Source organism: Lissotriton helveticus, chromosome 8 (assembly GCF_964261635.1).
Source record: "Lissotriton helveticus chromosome 8, aLisHel1.1, whole genome shotgun sequence".
Lineage (NCBI taxonomy): Eukaryota > Metazoa > Chordata > Amphibia > Caudata > Salamandridae > Lissotriton > Lissotriton helveticus.
This window is the reverse complement of record NC_136069.1, coordinates 424,069,357-424,089,028: the sequence shown is the minus strand read 5'-3', so window position 1 is coordinate 424,089,028 and position 19,672 is coordinate 424,069,357. Positions and strand designations below refer to the sequence as shown.

The 19,672-nt window shown below is 45.3% G+C and overlaps 1 protein-coding gene across 3 annotated transcripts in view; it reads right to left on the bottom strand.

The window, feature by feature from the left end:
* DGKH (diacylglycerol kinase eta) overlaps positions 1 to 19,672 on the bottom strand; it is a 681,607-nt gene that overhangs the window by 375,695 nt on the left and 286,240 nt on the right. For all 3 annotated transcript variants that reach the window (XM_078657279.1, XM_078657278.1, XM_078657277.1), the window contains exon 2: positions 18,573 to 18,683. In XM_078657279.1, coding sequence (XP_078513405.1) covers positions 18,573 to 18,683 — 111 coding nt within the window. The remainder of the gene's footprint in view (positions 1 to 18,572; positions 18,684 to 19,672) is intronic.

The window sequence follows — 19,672 nt, the reverse complement described above, 5'->3', positions numbered from 1 at the left end:
TGGGCCTAAATCCATCGTTTTTTTGCACTCCACACCATCAACTGTGTTTTTTGCAATTTTCACCCCGAGTGGGCTGGGTATGCTCAGACGTGAGTCCCAGGCTCTCCACACCACTTGAGTCAAGCTATCCAGGCTGATGAAGGCTGATAGCCAGAAACCGGTCCTTGGACGCTTGATTCCGGTCTGGGAAAGACATGGCTTGGTAGTTCGGACTGGACTGTTCCCATGAGGCACAGGGTCAGAGCTGATTTGCATATGGCCAGGTAGTTCGGACTGGACTGTTCCGATGAGGCACAGGGTCAGAGCTGATTTGCATATGGCCAGTGTCTAACCCAGGGTGGTGTGGAGCGCAAAAAAACGATGGATTTAGGCCCAGATCTCTGTACTGGGGTGAATGTATGACATTGTTCTACATTCTGTCCATCAACTGTGTTTTTTGCAATTTTCACCCCGAGTGGGCTGGGTACGCTCAGACGTGAGTCTCAGGCTCTCCACACCACTGGAGTCAAGCTATCCAGGCTGATGAAGGCTGATAGCCAGAAACCGGTCCTTGGATGCTTGATTCCGGTCTGGGAAAGACATGGCTTGGTAGTTCGGACTGGACTGTTCCCATGAGGCACAGGGTCAGAGCTGATTTGCATATAGCCAGTGTCTAACCCAGGGTGGTGTGGAGTGCAAAGAAACGATGGATTTAGGCCCAGATCTCTGTACTGGGGTGAATGTATGACATTGTTCTACATTCTGTCCATCAACTGTGTTTTTTGCAATTTTCACCCCGAGTGGGCTGGGTATGCTCAGACGTGAGTCCCAGGCTCTCCACACCACTGGAGTCAAGCTATCCAGGCTGATGAAGGCTGATAGCCAGAAACCGGTCCTTGGATGCTTGATTCCGGTCTGGGAAAGACATGGCTTGGTAGTTCGGACTGGACTGTTCCCATGAGGCACAGGGTCAGAGCTGATTTGCATATAGCCAGTGTCTAACCCAGGGTGGTGTGGAGTGCAAAAAAACGATGGATTTAGGCCCAGATCTCTGTACTGGGGTGAATGTATGACATTGTTCTACATTCTGTCCATCAACTGTGTTTTTTGCAATTTGCAGGTGAGGGGAGAAGCAATGCTGCAGGTGAGGGGAGAAGCAATGCTGCAGGTGAGGGGAGAAGCAACACAGCAAGCAGGGCAGAAACATGAGAGAGAGACCAAGGTTGAAAGAGCAGCATGGAGGGTAGGGGGAGAAGAACATGGGCCAGAGAAAATAATGTGGAGGGGGAGAGAAAAACACATGAAAGAGAAGCTGGAAATCACATGCATTGTAATAGAGGGTCTAAACAAAAAGAAAAAGGTAGTTTTCTCATAGAATCCAGAGGAAACACAGAAGCCAGGCAACCAAAGAGAAGGGAAAGACACAAGATGGATTGGCTTAAAGGAAAGCCATCCAATAGAAAGCAAGCAAATAAGAGTGACAGTAATGCCGAGAGTGGAAATAAATGGAGCTGCAAAATCTTGTATGTTCTTGGTAAGCCTACACTTTGTTTTACGCAACCAGACAACTATTTACATCTGCTGTGTTTGTTGACTCATCCATGTGCTAATTAATACTCTCAGGGACCACCTTCTCTAGAGATGTTGGAAAGACTGATAATCAAATTCCTAATCATGCCAAATTGTGAGTACTCGTCTCTGGAGGACAGCAGCAGACATCTGGTACTAGATGCTGTCTCCTGCATCTGATGCTCAGATAAAGCTGTTCTATGATCTGTCCAGGCAGGCGAGAGGTAACATGCAGGAAAGTGTAAACAGGAGTTAACAAGAACGTTCCAAATTAACTCTCCTGAAAATGCTGCACTTCCTAAAGACAGTTGACCAACTTATAAAAGAGACTAGCCCCGTTTCCGAGACATTTCAATAAATTCACCAAAAGTCTTCACGGATCGGTCTCCACATGGCTAAGCCCTGGCTATAAAGTTGTGCACGGGGTTTCTGAAAATAGCAGTTTCTTTACTCCAGGGACAAGAGGAAAACCTGAACTGCATAAATTATTCATAGACACAGTGAGATAATTTTAATATTTTGGGCTTTCTCTCTGCAGCTCCACAAACTTATAGGTCTGAATGCTATGAAGTCCAGGATTTTTTTTATTTTTTTATTAGGGTTTTCTTTACATAATAGATCTAACCATGAACAACAGACACATCGTGTGTTAACATAAGCATTCAGCCCTTGTCAGCCAGTGATGTTACAGATGCACATACCATACATGTACCTACAATTTGTCCAATTGTATGGATGATCCCATGTCAGTAAGCAGCTACCAGGAGGCACTCACACACCAGGTGGAAGTAGCCGGCTGGGTCATAGTTACAAAGTGCAGAACAGGAGGGCCTGGCCTAACCAATCTAATGTAGAAGTTCTGGAGAGCAGTACAGTCTCTTCAGGAACTAACTGAGGATCAGTTTGTGGTAGTAGTTAATGAAGACCCTCTTTGTCTGGCCACGCAAAATCTCCACACTGAAGTCCTCTTCAATGCAGTCTATTCATCTCTCAAGTATCCTGGCATAAGTAATTTGGAAGAAGTCAGTGTATTACCTTTACAGCCTGGAGATTCAACCTCTCCCACTGGGATTTTGAAGCATCTGTGTGATGGCACGCAAACTCTTCAGGCTCCTAGTGGGAGAACTGGACTGTAGTCCAGGGACGTTGGAAGGATCAGCAGAGAATGCACTTAGAAATGGAATGCTCCAAGAATTTGGGTTGAATGGCAGAAGAGTAGCTCGGTTACTGCACAGTTCTTCTGGTGCTTGCCAAGCGTTAATGTGTGGATTTGGTCATAAGAAGAGGACTATGAGGATTTATTTGAAATGCAAGATCTGATACGGTCAGGATGGATCAATAGGTTGAGCATTAGCTGCCTAAACATGTAGTCACAGTAAGGTAAACTCACCATTCTATCCTTCCAAAGGTCGGTGAATTCAGTAACATCTGTAGATTACAGCAATTGTAAAGGCAATGTGGTACTAAGTGCTACATCAAAAACAAGTTACTATTATACCTATTAGGACTGAAAAAATCAGCAAAATCCCAGATGTAAAATTACAATTCTACTGAGGTCCAACAGACAACTTTCCGAGCCAATCTATTGAAGAGCACGCCAGATCCCTGTTAGAACTGGTTGTGAGCGTAAGAATTTGAATTCACCAGGGCTTCATGATATCGCGAGCTGAAGTCCGCATTTGCCTCTTCCAATGACTTTTGCCCGTAGAAGGGACTTCAGTTTCAGGAAGCCTGCAACTGAAAAACCAGCTGAGCCAAATTTCCCGTTGCACTCAACAACACAGCATTCTGCGTCAACTTCTGGATGCACTGTTATGCAGATTAGAGCTGCAAAGTTCCTTTGGCATGACCTATTACTTAGCTTCTTCAACACCCTGGATACTCTTCCCTAATCAGACGTAAATGCTTTTGGAGCTTAGTCTTCTGGAGCAACATTCACTTTAAGAGCCATGGTGACTTTTTACCAATAGTCTCTGCCCTGGACTTCAGGGCTAGCCTGGTCCTCTAACAGCTCAGCCTGGCCTTCATCTCTTTCCCACAACAATGATTAGTATCAGCAATTTCAGGTTTTTCTATGACACTTTCCAGCTTCCAACGACTTACCTGGGACCTCTGAACTCCCATTATAAAAGTTAGCCTTGTTTATGCAATTGTACTATTTAAAAAAAAACCTTTATAAGAAACAAAAGTACTTCATTCTTTTTGATAGGTTGCATTTCCAATAATTAATGTTATGTTAAGGAGTACTTCTAAAGTGCATGTTTACTCAAAGCTATCAAGGCCCTACAGAAGAACAGAGAAGGTTGGAAAAAACATATGCGGGAGGCTGACATTAGGAGTACAACTCAAACGCTTTCCTAAATTTTTTAAAGCGCTCCTGGAAACCTTTAGTTCAATAATGGATCTGAAGGCTAATGAAAGGAAATTCCACTCAGTAGGTGCCAACATGTAACCTTGACGTGGAAAAATCTCAGCACCCCCAGAAGAGTTGGTGCCGGCATCACCAGTGCCTCTCTGACCGTAAGGCATGAGGACAACTAACCCTAGTTAGAAGAGAGCCAAGGATACTCCATGGAGGCCTTTGGTCTGCCTCGGTTGTGTTAATCAGGATATTATCTTGTCAGAGTTCAACTAAAGCAACTAATGCATTACCAAAGTCTCAAGTGACTCTTCAGCTGGTACAGTTCCTGAAAATGTCTTACAAACCCTATAGAGTTGGAAGTCCCTGGTGCAGTGTTCATGTGATACCGATAGGGTTTGGTGGTAGTCGGTGCTGCTCTCTCTTCTTCCTGCCCATTCCCTCCCCCACCACACAGCTCTCCTGATTCACCCATCCTTTATGAAGCCAAGTACGTGTATCTGTGATTGAATTCACAACAAATGAATGAAACAGGTAGGATTCTTTTGCCGGCTGGACCTGGACTTGGACCAGGCCAGTTCCAGTAGGTCAGCCTGTGGTCTGACAGGAGCAAAACAACAACAAAAAGGAGTCAGGCCAAGATCATGGACAATGCTGCACACCTGAAATGGTGACATAAGCTACCGGCTTACCCACTGCATTCTGTCCTGCTAGGAAGCCAATGAAAGCAGCAATAGCAGGTAATCTGGATTACATTACACACCTTATCCGTGATAATTCCCTTGAAGCCAGTTGCCATAAAAGCCCATCAGAAGGCAAACTACCCGTAAGGATTTTGGGACCAATCTTGAATACGAGCGCTCAGTCAGACTGGGTCCAGCTGTCAATGTACTGGATGTGAGCTTAATCCTCTGGCCTATCTTGTGTTCATCTTTAAGGTATCCACATCTGTGGGGAGGAATGCTGCAACCACGCAACCTGGGCTTCATCCTGGACTCATCCCTCTCCATGACCAGACAAGTCAACGCCGTCTCCTCGTCGTGCTTCAACATCCTACGCATGCTACGCAAGATCTTCCGGTGGATCCCCACCGAGACCAGGAAGACGGTCACCCAGGCCGTCGTCACCAGCCGACTGGACTACGGCAACGCCCTCTACGCCGGAACCACCGCCAAACTCCAGAAGAGACTCCAGCGGATCCAGAACGCCTCAGCAAGGCTCATCCTGGACATCCCCCGTCGCAACCACATCTCCGGACACCTGCGAGACCTGCACTGGCTCCCGGTCAACAAGAGAATCACCTTCCGTCTCCTCACCCACGCACACAAAGCCCTGCACAACCAAGGACCAGGATACCTCAACAGCCGCCTCAATTTCTACGCTCCCAAACGCCAGCTCCGATCGACCGGCCACGCTCTCGCCGCCGTCCCCCGCATCTGAAGAGTCACCACAGGGGGAAGGTCCTTCTCCTACCTCGCCGCCAAGACCTGGAACTCCCTCCCGACCCACCTCCGCCTGACCCAGGACCACCTCGCCTTCAGGAAGCAGCTCAAGACCTGGCTGTTCGAGCAGTAGCGGACCCCCCCTCCCCAAGCCCCTTGAGACCCTCCGGGTGAGTAGCGCGCTATACAAATGCTTTGATTGATTGATTGATTGAACCAGAGGCAGAATTCTTGACCATCTCCCTTGTAGGGTTGAGTACTGTAGCCCTACGCCTGAGGAAAGGTGGCTGTTGCAACTTGAAGGAAGAGAACGATAAACTGTCTATAGTAAAGAGAGCCAGCGTTCTCTTAAGATACAGCTTCGGGGTAGTGATCCTGAGTGGTCTTCTGAGGAGCTTAAGAATAAGTCTAGTAAGACCAGGGATTAGTTACTACTGCCAGGCCTGAGTATCGTACATGATGGCCTATGCAGCTCTGCATTAACATTTGCAACCAAGTCACTGTGATCAACTTCAACTCCCAACATGGCAGGCAGTAAGCAGCCATGTTCACCAATTTACCTGCAATCTGGTGTGAACGTCTGTAACTCAATGTGGTGGTCGGTGTAATGTTAACTGCAGTGGTTCCTGTGCACTTCGAGTGGCACTGGCTCTGCCACTTGGCATTAGGAGGCATGAGCCTGTACCCTGCCCATCGCCACATCCTTTGTTCTTCGAACAGAGCAGCATGATCAGTGTCTTGGCTGTTCTGCTCACAATCGTGGCCCAGCAATGAACACTGAACATGCCTTGTCATTTGTGAGTCTCACATGGACATAGCGCAAACAGATGTTGGGGCAAATAACAATCATTTGAGTTTGGGGAATGTCAAAAGTGAGCCCATTCGGGTCAGTTAAGTGTCTCAGATGGGGGCATAGCATATCAGGCTTTTTTCCCAGGCATACAAGGGATTGTGCTCCTAGCGGTCTTTTGGTCCTGTTATCTGGTAGCCTGGACTTCTCTGTTTGTCTGTTTGCGCCTTGATGCCCCTTGGGGCTAAGTATGCGCGGTACAAAATGCCATTCATTCATTCAGGTAATGCAGGTTGCCGGCTACAAGCAACTGATAGCATGATGTTACTTCAAATTTTCAAGTAAGGAGCTCCAGGGCATTTTTGAAGTCGCAAGATAAAAGTCATTAAAGAAGAGGTGCTTCTTACCCGTCAACTGTCCAATTGTGCTATGGTTTCTCTGCTGTCATATCAGTTCACACCCTCCTCCTTTACATCTGGCTCGTTTTTAGGTCGAGCCTAAGGCATTGCTTTTAGCAATGCTTGTTAGGTTTAGTCTACCAGATGCAAAAGGCAGATTGTGGGTTTATCAAGAGCATAGCCGTGCACACTCCCATTGCTTACCACTGGCTAGCTTGACTGTCACTCATTTGACTGCTTCCATACATGCCAACATTTTAGAACCAGGAAGTGAGAAATTAAAAAAAAAAAAATAGGACTGGAGAATGTATTTTACCCACTGACATAATAAAGCTGGGGCAATCTGCCTGAATCGGTTCTATTGGTATTTATGGTGATAGACAACCATCATATCATTTTTGGCAGTTTAATAACACATGGCAAGCAAAAACAGTTCTAAACTCTATTTTTTGTTTGCGCTATGAAAAACTGCCAAAAAGAAAATGTTGAGGCCTGTCACATGCTATATTCTCCCCCTCCAAGAATTAAGACAAAGTGTTCACCGTTGATGTCAGAGGTAATTCTTGGAGGAGGGAGATGGGCGTGTGCGTGACTAACATCAACATTTTATTTTTGGCAGTTTTATAAAACTCCAAGTCAGGTTTCTGCATGCAGGAGGCGAAGACTAGCCTTGAAACTGGTAGCCTTCCACCTGAATCAGCAGGGTTGGCATGCATGCTGCTTCATATTAGAGGACTTGCCTTGTCCATCTAGTGTCTGTCCCTCCCTTGGAATAGTTACAATGTACTTGTGTCTTTCCACAGCTCGATTTTTAAAGAATTACTTTTTTATTTTATTTTAAGCACTCCACGAGAGCCCATGTGTTTCCAGCTGTCTCACTACTGTGCTTCTCAGGTCTCCTCGGCACTCCGAGTTGTTCTTTCTCACGCTTGTGCTTCTCCCATGCCCCCCTCCATGATGGGCTCTTCCTCGTGTGCTTCCCACTCGGGTTGCTTCCTTGCCTGTGTGCTTCTTCCCCTGCAGCTCCACGGTGCTCTCTTACATGTTTGCTTTTCTCCTCCCGAGTTCAACATTGCAATGTCTCATCTTGTTCGCTTTTCTTCTCCCCCATCCAAGCTCTTTATGTTGCTTTTTGTCACCAACTCCCCCATGCTGCTTACCCGAACGGGCTTTACAACAACAACAAAAAAAAGCTTGTGTTTTTTTTTTCTTTAACAATCCAACTCAGATCTGTAAATAAAAAGATAGATGGCATGTCCCTGCAGCCCCTAAATCTTCGTATCCATGAATTAAGAACACAAAAGTGGTGATGGGGCATTTACCCAAGACGATGATTATGTGCGGAGTACACTGTACTGCACTATCAATTACTTTGTGGGAAGTTTTGGAACTAAATTGCTTTTGAGGGACTTTAGCTTGTGGTCTTTATATCAGACTAGAAATTTAAATTTAACTGTGAAAATTCAAAATCACAGACCGCTTTTCAGATATAAAAGTAAGTATTAACACAGCCGGAAAAAACAAGTATTCACACCAGTTGGACTGGAGTATTGTCTAGGGATATCCAAGAGAGCCTGAGGGGTGCAATAATTACTTTGGTATGAATGTATCCCAGAAATAAATTGCCTTGCTTCTGGGCACAAAACCTCCACTGGTAGTTGATTAACACACAAAGGTGCATTCTTTTAAGGTTTTACTCCCCCCACAGTATGGGCTCCTAGTTCCAGTCGCACATTCCTAATGCAAACAAGGCCCATTAGAGAATCCACAGACATCATTTGGCGAATGGAATGCTGGAGATACTGGGATGTGCCAGGTAATTGGTAGCATCTTATTATGGCCTGAAGGCTCCAACATTGGACAATCTTATGCATTCAACACAATGCCACAACCGAACCTCTGAACACCAGCGGCAGCAGTTATGGGACTTATGCTCTTAGGTATGTAGGGTGCGTAAAAGGGAGGGAAATGAGGCACAGAGATGAGGGCAAGGAAGATGGGCTAGTTAGAGCACACTAACAGAGACCTATATTGATGGTGTGGGAAGAAAAGGCATGACGATTGGGAGGAAGTAGATCGGGAGTTACTCTGCAGCAAAGTAACTGGAAAGAGGACTGCTGCTTGTTGGTTCATTTGGTACAGACTGCAAGAGGCAGATTAAGTTTGTCTTTTATTTTTCAAGCACCCTTACGAGACCCAATTACATTTAGAACAGCTGACCCCCTACAAATAAAATGCATTGGGCAAGTCGGCAACATTCAATTATAGAGTCACATCCTACGGGACAGACGTATGTAGTCCTGGAGGCACCTTTCAATCATCTCTTACACCGCTCCCAACAACTTGGGTCGCCCAACGGTGCCTGTGACAGTGGCGGCTCCTCTATAGGGGCGTTTGGGCGCCGCCCCCTGCTTTCTCACCGTGCGAGAAAGCAGAAGTTCCTGGTTGGGGGTGGGCAACCCTGCTCGAGGGCAGGGGGGAGTGGCTTGCCCACTGTTGTTCATGCTGACTGTTTGGGCAGCCTGAGGCCGCCCAAACAGTCCGTATGAACAACAGTGGACAAGCCACTCCCTCCTGCCCTCGAGCAACACCGCCCACTCTCCCTGTTCTCTATGTATGCTGCAGCATACATAGAGAAAATGGCCCGGCTGGGGCAGCGGCCTCACCAATCACAACGCTGCCATTGCTTCGGTGCTTCCTGTAGGAACACGCGGGAGCGGGATCTGGTTGCAGCTTTATACACCGTCCAGGAAGAGGTGGCCCAGTACCCGGGTGTAAGGTAGGGACATGCCGGCCACAGCTGCTAGGGTTTTGTATTTACAGTCACCCTGTATTATGAGCGCTCCTCAAACATAGGGTCAGCGGCGCGCCGAGGTCCCTACCCTCAGTTTCCAGAGTGGGAATGTGTCGGAGGGAAGTTAAACACTCTCGTGTGTGGGTGTTTCTGTTCTCACATGGCGTTCACCCTTAGGGCTCCTAGTCCCCTCACTCTCCTGAAAACCGTCTGCTAGTGAATAGTTAGTTTTGAAAATGTCAAACCTCGTTTGTATTGTAAAACCTGGTGAATTGTTTACCGTGTTTACTTACCTGCCCCTGTATTTAACACACGTCATCCCGGCAGAGCAGTAAACTTCCAAGGAATACACGTTACGGCTGTCGAGTCAGCTCGGGCGGCCCACGCCTGTCGCAGAATCAAACATGCATTTTGTTTTCCATTTTAAATTCCGTTTGCTATGCTCAAGGTCCAATTGTCTGGATTCAGGGTGAAAGAATGTAAAGTGCCAACTGGGCGGCATGGCGACACTGCGTTGTGCAGCAGCCTCGGTTTTGGGCATGTGCTTTGGTTCCCATGCCTTCGAAGTACCCCCTACGGCCCTTATGCTTTAGATGATGCCGAGTATTAGCAAGGCTGGAGCCAAGCAGCAAGCGTGCCATCATGAAAGAATCGCAGAGAAATCTAGTAGCTTGATTAAAAAAATGCAGAGAAAAGATAAATTAATTTTAAAAATGGGAATACATTTTCTGTATTATTCACTGCCCCTGTGGCTTTTCTTGTACGTCCCCAGTGCTGCTTTGCTAATGGGTAATGAGAAATGTTATGTCCTCTTTCATTTGGCTTTATGCCTCACCACCTCTCAACACCTTCAAATGTCACCAGCCGCCACTGGCCTGTGATGCGACAGGATGGCTGCTAACGATTCTCCTTTTTGGCATCATGGCTACTCAATATGAGTGGGAAAAACCTGCATTCACCTACATGCTTTACGTAGAAAATATGCAGCCTGGCATATTAGAAACCATGTCTCTGCTGTCTACTTTGTTGACCTTCTAAAAATTGGGCAACTTTCTCATACTGGACCACTAAAGTCCACTGCAAACTTCAAGTAGTTCTTGGTTTAAGAGTGAAATGAAGATTTACCGTTAAGACCTAATCTCAGCCAAATGTTTGTACCACCAAACTAATAGCAAAAAAGAGACTAGTCAATAGCCTACAAATTCAAAAATGCTCACACTGTAATTTTATAAACTTTAACTCTTATTAGGCACATAACATGAGCACTTTGCGAAGATGTGGTAGGCAACATGAATGTAGAAGTTGCACCATCATTGTGAAATGATTGCATGAGTACATTTAGGGTTGTGTCTGGGATCGTGTGTGCTCACGGATGTTACAGGCTACAAGCGTATGTAGACACCCACACACTGGTACGATCGTGGATATTTACTAAACTTGTGAACAAGCACAAATCTGCCCTTATCAAAGGCCCCTGATGGGAACAGGGAGGGATCCTATTCAATGAGGGTGAATGGGAAGGGGTTTCACGCTCTTTTGATTCGCATTTGCCCAGGCAGAAGTTTCTAGTGGTTGTAAATCGGCACATGTACATTTTCTAATACTGCAGGAAGTGCTCCTGTGGCCTTTTTTTGAATCCACTAAAGTCAGAAATTTGCTCCGAACGAAGAAGTAGAGCTATTGGGAAAAAGTACCCGCCTTTTAAATAGTGCCCTTTGTGAATCAAGGCGGCTATAATTATGGCTTTTGCTAACAATGAAAAAAAAATAGACTATTTTCTCCAAAAGCAGGATATTTTTGCTTGCGGATATTTTTACACGAACAATGAAATGTGCGGAATGCAAGGTCGGTTTCCTGCACCAGTTCCACAGTTCTGCTTGCAGAGCAACTGCTCTTTCTGGCCACGTATTTGGAGACGCAAAATGGCCCAAAAAAGGAAACCGCTCGCTGCGTGTCCACCAGAGGTCCGAGGAGATGAGGTCCCTGCTGGACTGTGGGAGCGGCTACTTCCCGTCACACCTTCAGGGAGGTGGGAGACACTGACGACAGAGGCGGATCTACCTCGAAGGGCAAAGGTCACAACCCAAGTGGATTAAAAAAGAAAGTGTTTCCACACTAGCACAGCCAGGCGGTTTAAATTATGTGGTATTTTGTGCAATTGTTTCTAGAAACCGCCTATAATGATAGGTTTAATGTTCAAGTCACTCACCCCGATTTGCAATCCCTATATTCATATTGCTGTGGTTTCACTTAGTTCTTTTTTCAATTTGGGATATTTACTGTGTACATTTGCCATTTACATTTTTTATAGTGTGGCTTGCTTCGGGAGACAAGGTACCAGAGTGGTTTACGATTACAACACAGCAGTGCAACAGAAGAAACAAGATAGCACACAACAACAACGAACAACAACATGAAGTGGCAGAGTACAGTCAGCAGTTACCTTAGGCAAGGTAATCATTTTTGTTCAGTCACCTTTAGAAAAGATGTACTTTAGGAAGCTTGGGGCATTTCCTGTTGAATATCTACTCTGCAAACTGGGATATTATTTTATTACAAAAAACTTTAAATAATAAAGGAAAGCTAGACTGTAATAGGAACACCTTCCTCTTGGAATTGCCAGATATCTAAATACCAAGTTACTACTGGATCTCGGTTATTAACATTATTTAACATCGCCACAAAGCGCAGCTCGACATGTGCAGTATCAGGTAAAGCACCAACATTTAGAATGATTCTTTTATTAACAAGCACACAAAGTCAAACTGGGATTATTTCTGTCCTTTACTAGTCACACATTGGCCAATACCCTTCATTGACCAGATGAAGTGAAAGATACACAAGTGGAGGGTTATGCCATCAAGTGACCATCTGCCTAAAAACATGGCCAGCACTCAACGCAGCGAACCTCTCTTGGACCCAAAGACTGGAAGAATGAGATCCTGCTCATGGGCACAATGAATCTGGTACCTCTTCCAATCAGATGATTGGACGCAAAGGGTTATCCCTAACAGCAGAAAAGAGGATAAACAACCAAAGTCCTTTTTAATAACTACCTCTTTGTTTTCTCCCCTAAATACAGTCAGTAGGACTGTGTTCCATAAAATAGGCTTAAAACAGGGTCCTCTCCTTTCTGCATCTACTCCGAAAAATGTTTTCTTTTTTTAAATAGTACCATCAGCCTTCTCCTCTACAATGTCATTTTCGTTGACCTCCAAAAGATAACACTGAGCAATCTTCAAAGAGGCAGGAATCGTGCACCATGGCCATATTATTTCTCCTACCCTAAAGCTAAAGATCTACATACTCCAGGAAGGTTTATACAGCTGCACTCCTACTCCAGGCTATGTAACATATAAGTTTGAACAGCCCTACCAACCTTCCGCAAGGAGGACAGCCGACCTCCAGCCTGAGTGCCTCTTGGCAGCTAGACTCCACATATTCATTGAATAAATCCTTGACATCAACATGTCTCCTCTCTAAGCGGTGCTTCCACACAGGGGACCTGGGGAATTGGATCCTACACCTCTCAGCTTCTAACCATAGAAAGCAACACAGAGATTCATCATTTGTCTAGGTGCCAGTCCAGGACCACTAGCCCAATGCAGCTCGGATAAGCAGCGTTACAGGAGATGCCAGTCTTTGATTGGCAAATGGGGGCAACTGAGGAAACAGTTTAAAACTAAATGACATAAGTAATATAGAATGTTGAGCACTCCATTGCATACAATGGAGTGCTCTGCGCTTATACAAGCCGGTAGAAGCCCGCAGAATAACATTCTAATGTTGTTTTTCATTCACAGCTGTTGCTATGAACAAAGGCCTCTCCGCCCCTGAGGGGATTGAAATCCCTTGGGCTCCGAGAGGCCTTTGTTTTGACCAATTAGACCATTCTGCGCTCTGGGGTGGAATGTTCTAATAGCCTTAGAGCCCTCCTAGCGGGCTCTACCGGCCATTAAAGGCTCGCTCCCTTGTTAAAGGCCCTCGCCGATCACACCAGAGCAGGCCTTTATAGGCCGGTAGAGGCCGCTAGGTCAGGCTCTAAGGCTAGAAAAACCAGAGCAGCACAAGGCACTGTTTGGCAAATAATGGACACTGCAGCACAAGGCTGCATTGGCTTGCTTAGGATAGATGACAGGCACTCGATGCAGGATAGTTGAGCAAATAATGGTAACAACTGTCATTCATGCATTAATAATAATATCGGACAAATGTATAATTATTGAGAACGAAAAACTGATATTTGAGGATAAGGTTAGCTATGTTACAAAATGACAAGCTGACATTTGTCAACTGATTTTGCTAAAGGAGCAAAGTTGGTATTAAAAAAAAAAAGTGCATACTATGAAAATGACATGCTGATGCTTGAGGAAAAATGTGTGCTTACGGAAAAATGATAAACTGATATTTTGGGACATTTCATGAATTTGCAAACTATGTCACACTAATATGCACATTTATGCAGGATTGGAAATGTGTACTGCTGCTGCAGCAATGATAAGTCTGGTCTGGCATCCTTCTTTTTAGAAAAAGTGCAGACTATTTATCGAGGATTTAACCGGTCATTGCCTGACCCAGAGTTAGAGAGTTTTAACTCACCGGATGTGGAGATTTTGTCTTCCTTGCCGGACTTGTCCATGGAGGCCTTTGACATACTGGGCCTCAGGATCAAATCTGGCTCTCCGTTAGATCCGCTGAAACCTGAGCAAATCAGGATTCTTCCCCTTTTGTGTCGGGCCTCGATACTTTCTTTAATTAATTTGTCGCTATCCTCTGGAACGGTCCCTTCCTTGTGGAAACAGGCGGTAGTCACTCCTGTTCTGAAGAAGGCTACTTTAGATCCAGCTTTGCCTGAGAACTACCGCCCCATATCCCTTCTTCCCTGGATAGCCAAAATCACCGAGGCGCATGTAAATTCCATCTTATCTGACTATCTCGTGCGCAATAATATCCTAGACCCGAGTCAGAATGGTTTCCGGTCGGGACACAGCACCGAGACCGCGTTGCTCTATATGACCGAGCACCTACGTGGGGTGATCGATGCTGGGTGAACGGCGGCGCTCCTCCTATTAGATCTGAACGCCGCGTTCGATACTGTGTCCCACCGTATTCTGACTCAACGCCTAGAGGAGGCTGGTATTGCGGGGACTGCTCTTCAGTGGTTCTGCTCTTTCCTCTCCGGTCGGTCCTTCAAAGTGGCTATACCACCTGGCCAGTCCACTTTTCATTCTCTGGATCTGGGGGTCCCTCAGGGCTCCTCGTTGAGTCCAACATTGTTCAACCTGTATGTTAAACCGCTAGCTGCGATCGTCAAACAATGGGGTCTGACAATGACCTCATATGCTGACGATACGCAGCTGGCGGTGACTCTGAGTGGTGACCCTGAGGTGGATGCCCCTAGATTCCGAGCAGGACTTCTGGCCGTAGCAAATTGGCTGAGATCCAATTGCTTACAATTGAACGCCAAAAAAACGGACGTTATGGTGTTGGGGAAGCATGCAGAGCTCTGGGGAGATCAGTGGTGGCCGCCTGAATTGGGCGTCACTCCTGTTCCTGTCTCCGAGGTAAAGAATCTAGGAATTTGGATGGACTCGGCCCTTTCTTTCTCGAGTCACACGAAGAAGGTCGCAGCTACCTGTTATGGTATTTTGCGAGGCCTTAGACCTGTCCTCAAGTTCTTCGATTCTTCCACCCGACAGCTCGTGGTCCAAGCCACGGTTCTATCTCGGCTGGACTACGGCAGTGTGCTGCTGTTGGGGATTAATCAGGCTGAAGCATCTAGACTTCAAAGGGTACAGAATGCCGCGGCTCGGGCCATTGTCGGCCTTCCTAAACATTGTTCAGTGTCCAGTACGATCTCTGCTCTACACTGGCTGCCGGTTAGGCAAAGAATTAAGTTCAAGTCGCTATGCTTGGCCTTTAAAATTCTGAAGTTTTCTTCTCCGCCGGCTCTTGCGAACTTGCTTTTTCCCTACATCCCGTTGAGGTCCTTGAGATCGGAGGCTCTCCATCTTGCGCTCTGCCCCCGTTTTAAACTCAGTAGGATGGGTGGCCGCTCTTATCGAGTACTTGCCGCTGGTTTGTGGAATGCTCTTCCGGTTCACATCCGTGCGTCGAATGATCTTACTGTTTTCAGACGTATGATTAAAACTTTTTTGTTTTCTGTACCCGCCTAGGGTCCTTTTACTTGTTCCATGTTATGTTTCAGTACCTGTTCAAGCGCCAGGACGCCCCTTCGCTGGGGCAGCTGTGCGCGATATAAAAACTAATAACATAACATAACTCAGCTTGATCCATTTCATACTGTATATTAATAGCTTTTTATGATATGATCACTCTGTTTAGCCAATGCCTGCCCCTTCTGCCTATTAGATCATCATAGTATAGCTCTGTGGAGCGAACCAGTAAGATTTTGCCAGTCGGGGGTATAGATTGGCATATTAAAGCCTGAGGCCGAGAGCTGTGTAATGTTTGTTCTTCTGATAATTCTCATTTCAAGTAGTTCCACGGTCACATTATAAAAGAGATAACCTGCAAGAGGCAGAAAGGGTAAACCAAGCAGAAGTTAAGTTTTGTATTTTGCAAAAAATATAGGAAAATGTATTCAACCGCATTACCAGATTATTTTACCTGCCTATAAAATCTATGACATTTTAGAAAATCCATTTAGATATTGATCTGTAAAATTCCCAGCTTGGTTCCATTTTTTTTAGCAGAAACATTCCACCCCACACGTTGGGATCATTGTGCAGACCATTAACTAATGGAATGTTCCATTTTTACCCCTTTCATGCCAGCCTGTTAATAATCCTTTGGGTTTAACTAGTTTATTTGGAAACCTGTGCACTGAAATGTGTGTTTTCCTTCATGTTTGCAAACTTTTCACCAAGGTGCGAAGCTCCCTCCTCCAGACCATGTTCAGGGGCCGATTTGGCCAGAGTTTTAATGAAAATTCTCAACCCACCTCTTGCTGACAGCCGGGGCTGGAACTGCTGCAGATTCTAATTGTCACTGATAGTGTTTCTTACTCAACAGATAGGGTCTCTAAGCAAGGCTGCGGAGGTGGCCGAAACGCGTCAAGTGGTAGCTGAATAGTATTTTGCTTTTGAAGATACCTCGTATGGTGTGGCTCCCTTCTATGGATTTTTAGGAGCAGGAGAGTGAGTGAGTGAGTGAGTGAGTGAGTGAGTGAGTGAGTGAGTGAGTGGGTGAGTGAGTGAGTGGGTGAGTGAGTGGGTGAGTGAGTGGGTGAGTGGGTGAGTGGGTGAGTGGGTGAGTGAGTGGGTGAGTGGGTGAGTGGGTGAGTGGGTGAGTGGGTGAGTGAGTGAGTGAGTGAGTGGGTGGGTGGGTGGGTGAGTGAGTGAGTGGGTGGGTGGGTGGGTGAGTGAGTGAGTGAGTGAGTGAGTGAGTGAGTGAGTGAGTGAGTGAGTGAGTGAGTGAGTGAGTGAGTGAGTGAGTGAGTGAGTGGGTGAGTGGGTGAGTGAGTGAGTGAGTGAGTGAGTGAGTGAGTGAGTGAGTGGGTGAGTGGGTGAGTGAGTGAGTGAGTGAGTGAGTGAGTGAGTGAGTGGGTGGGTGGGTGAGTGAGTGGGTGAGTGAGTGGGTGAGTGAGTGAGTGAGTGAGTGAGTGAGTGAGTGAGTGAGTGAGTGAGTGTGTGTGTGTGTGTGTGTGTGTGTGTGTGTGTGTGTGTGTACACACACACACACACTTGTCAAAGTCATAGCAGCTTAATGCAGGACCAGAACTAATGCATGAGAAGCTAAATCATACGAGCTACATTGTAAAACAGATGTCTATGATCCACAATGTTTTTGTACTTTTGTTCTGACAATATAGAGATTTTTTTAAAGAAAATGTACTCTTGGTGTAAACTAACGGCATCAAACATGTCACAGTAACTTGCAAACGCAAATGTTTCTATACATCATCATATGAAATATTTTAGCCAATGTAAAACAGAAAATGCTGGAATAGGAAAATTTAGAAAAGGTCAAGAAGAAAAAAAATAGACGGTTAAAATGTCCTGACTCATGCAACCTACTTACATAGTAAAACAAAGAACTATATGATAAAAAGAAATATAATGGTCAGACAGTTTCTGAATGTTCTTTCCTGGCATGTGAGAAATTCAACAGTACTGAGGCAACTCATTACTACTTCCTACCATAATTCAAGAAAAAACATGTTATGGTGGGAAAGAGCAAGTCATCATGTCCAGTGGTGAGGTTTGGAATGAAGCTGCACAAGTTGAACCAGGTGGTATCGGAAAGTGCGCCAAGGATGGGCTTGTCCGAAAACAAGCTGTTAAATGGTTAAGGTCTATCTTCCATGGACAAAGTAGAAATCCCAATCAGCGCCCAGGCCATTACAAATAGTGGATTCTGCACCATGTAAAAGCACCATAACTTACCGGGGTAGCTCAGTGCCTTTGGGGCCTTAAAGGAACCATCTAGTGATGAGCAAAAACAGTTCTCAGTATCCAGTCCTTCATTTCTGACAATCACCAACAATAGGTCTACTTGGACCTTGGGACGTATTGTGACATCATTCCCAAGTTGGCCCCACAACCACCTCCTTGAGCGGGACTAATCTAAGACTACCGCCTCACATATCACAAGCTGCCCACGACAAACATTTGGAACCTTGCTTTTGTTTCTGTCTATGACGATGAGTGCAACCATATGTGTTGATCTGTTTGTCCCTGCACCTTAATCTTTTTGTTTGCTCAACAATGTATACCGTGTAAAGCGCTCTGATACCCTCACGGGTCATGTTCGCGCTCTATAAAACACAAAAATAAATAATAAATAAATAAGATGTCCGACACATGGTACGAAACACAATAACATTTATATACGTGAAAGAGGTGTGCCTTGGGAGCACCAAGGAGTGGTGTAACATGATGTGTAAGGTTTTTTTCTACACTGCCATTGCATCTTAGCTGTTCAACTCTGAAAGACCATTAATAATATAAATCCATTTATAATGAAAGTAAAAATAATGAAGAAAAGAAAGTAAAGTCAATGCTTGTGAAGTGGTACTGTTTAAATTATAGGAACATACTGCAAATATATTATTAAAGCATATTCTTCACGTAAAAACGTTGGTGTATCATTACAATAGCTGGCAAATGGAGGGATATAATGTCAATCTGTGGCAACGTATGGCTCGAGTGCCGCGCATAGGAACAGGTCAAAGATTAGTGAACTAGACTTAAACAATTATGTCATTAACAATGGGTACCTTAGAATCCTTGGCATAGTAAAGTGTACGGCCGCGAAGTTTGAAATAACGCTTTTTCCACCTCTGGAAGGAACTCGTCTGCTTAAGTAATAATCCTTCTTTAACACTGGTCTGAAATCAAAAAAATAACAGGTGTAAGAAAGTGACATCCTAAGTAAGCACATGCTAGCACAACGCGTACAACATTATACACCATTTTTTATTTGGTTTGGCTATTTAGATAGCATTGAATGCATTCCATGTGTACTGATACAGGACTGTCTGGTGGGCTGCTTCGCACAACTAACTTGGTAAGGCCTGGCTCTCACCTTTCCTTTCCCTCGGCTTCCTCAGGGGCACCATGGTCAGCCCAAAACTCAAGTGCTTTGAGACTGGAGACAGGTGATGATGGTGCACCCGGTGGCCAAAATGTGGTAAGGGGAGAGTGTTGGTAAAGGTAGAAAAGGACTGCGGCCTACTCCGATTCAGGCACTAGCCCCAGAATAGACAATATAGCTCTCTATATCTTCTTTTACGTACCTGGCTGCCCTCTGCTGTTATGGCTACAAGTTAAGTTCCAAGCCTATAGATTGGACAGGTGCAATATGGACACTTATCACTACACAGCAGTTTTGATGCATTAATTTAAACCACACAAGAGAGGTAATCATGGGCATATGTTTTTAAATGTCAAGTAAGTCTAGATTCATAATTACATTACTTGAGAAATACCAGGCAATTATGTTGGTACTCTAAGCATGCGTGGTGACGTTACAATTTGTCCGGGTGTGATGGCATATCACAAACAGAAACACTGTCCATATGTCCCTAATCTCCAGTACGTGGTGGAATACACATCAAAGAAGAAGGAATTACAATAGGGAAACAGCACGAGAAGTAAAGTGGTATCAGTAGAAGAGGTTCTGAAGTGACGAAGCAGACCAGCATAAGTGGATGGATACTAAACTCAAGGATAGAGTTCAGGGGTTGTACAGACAATCTTGCAAATATGGAAATAGAGCATCAAAAAGCACAACACAGCACATAACTATGAATATGATAAACATCCAAATTGCTGACAGTGGAGGAATGCAACAATCCTAGAACCTAGACTAGATCAG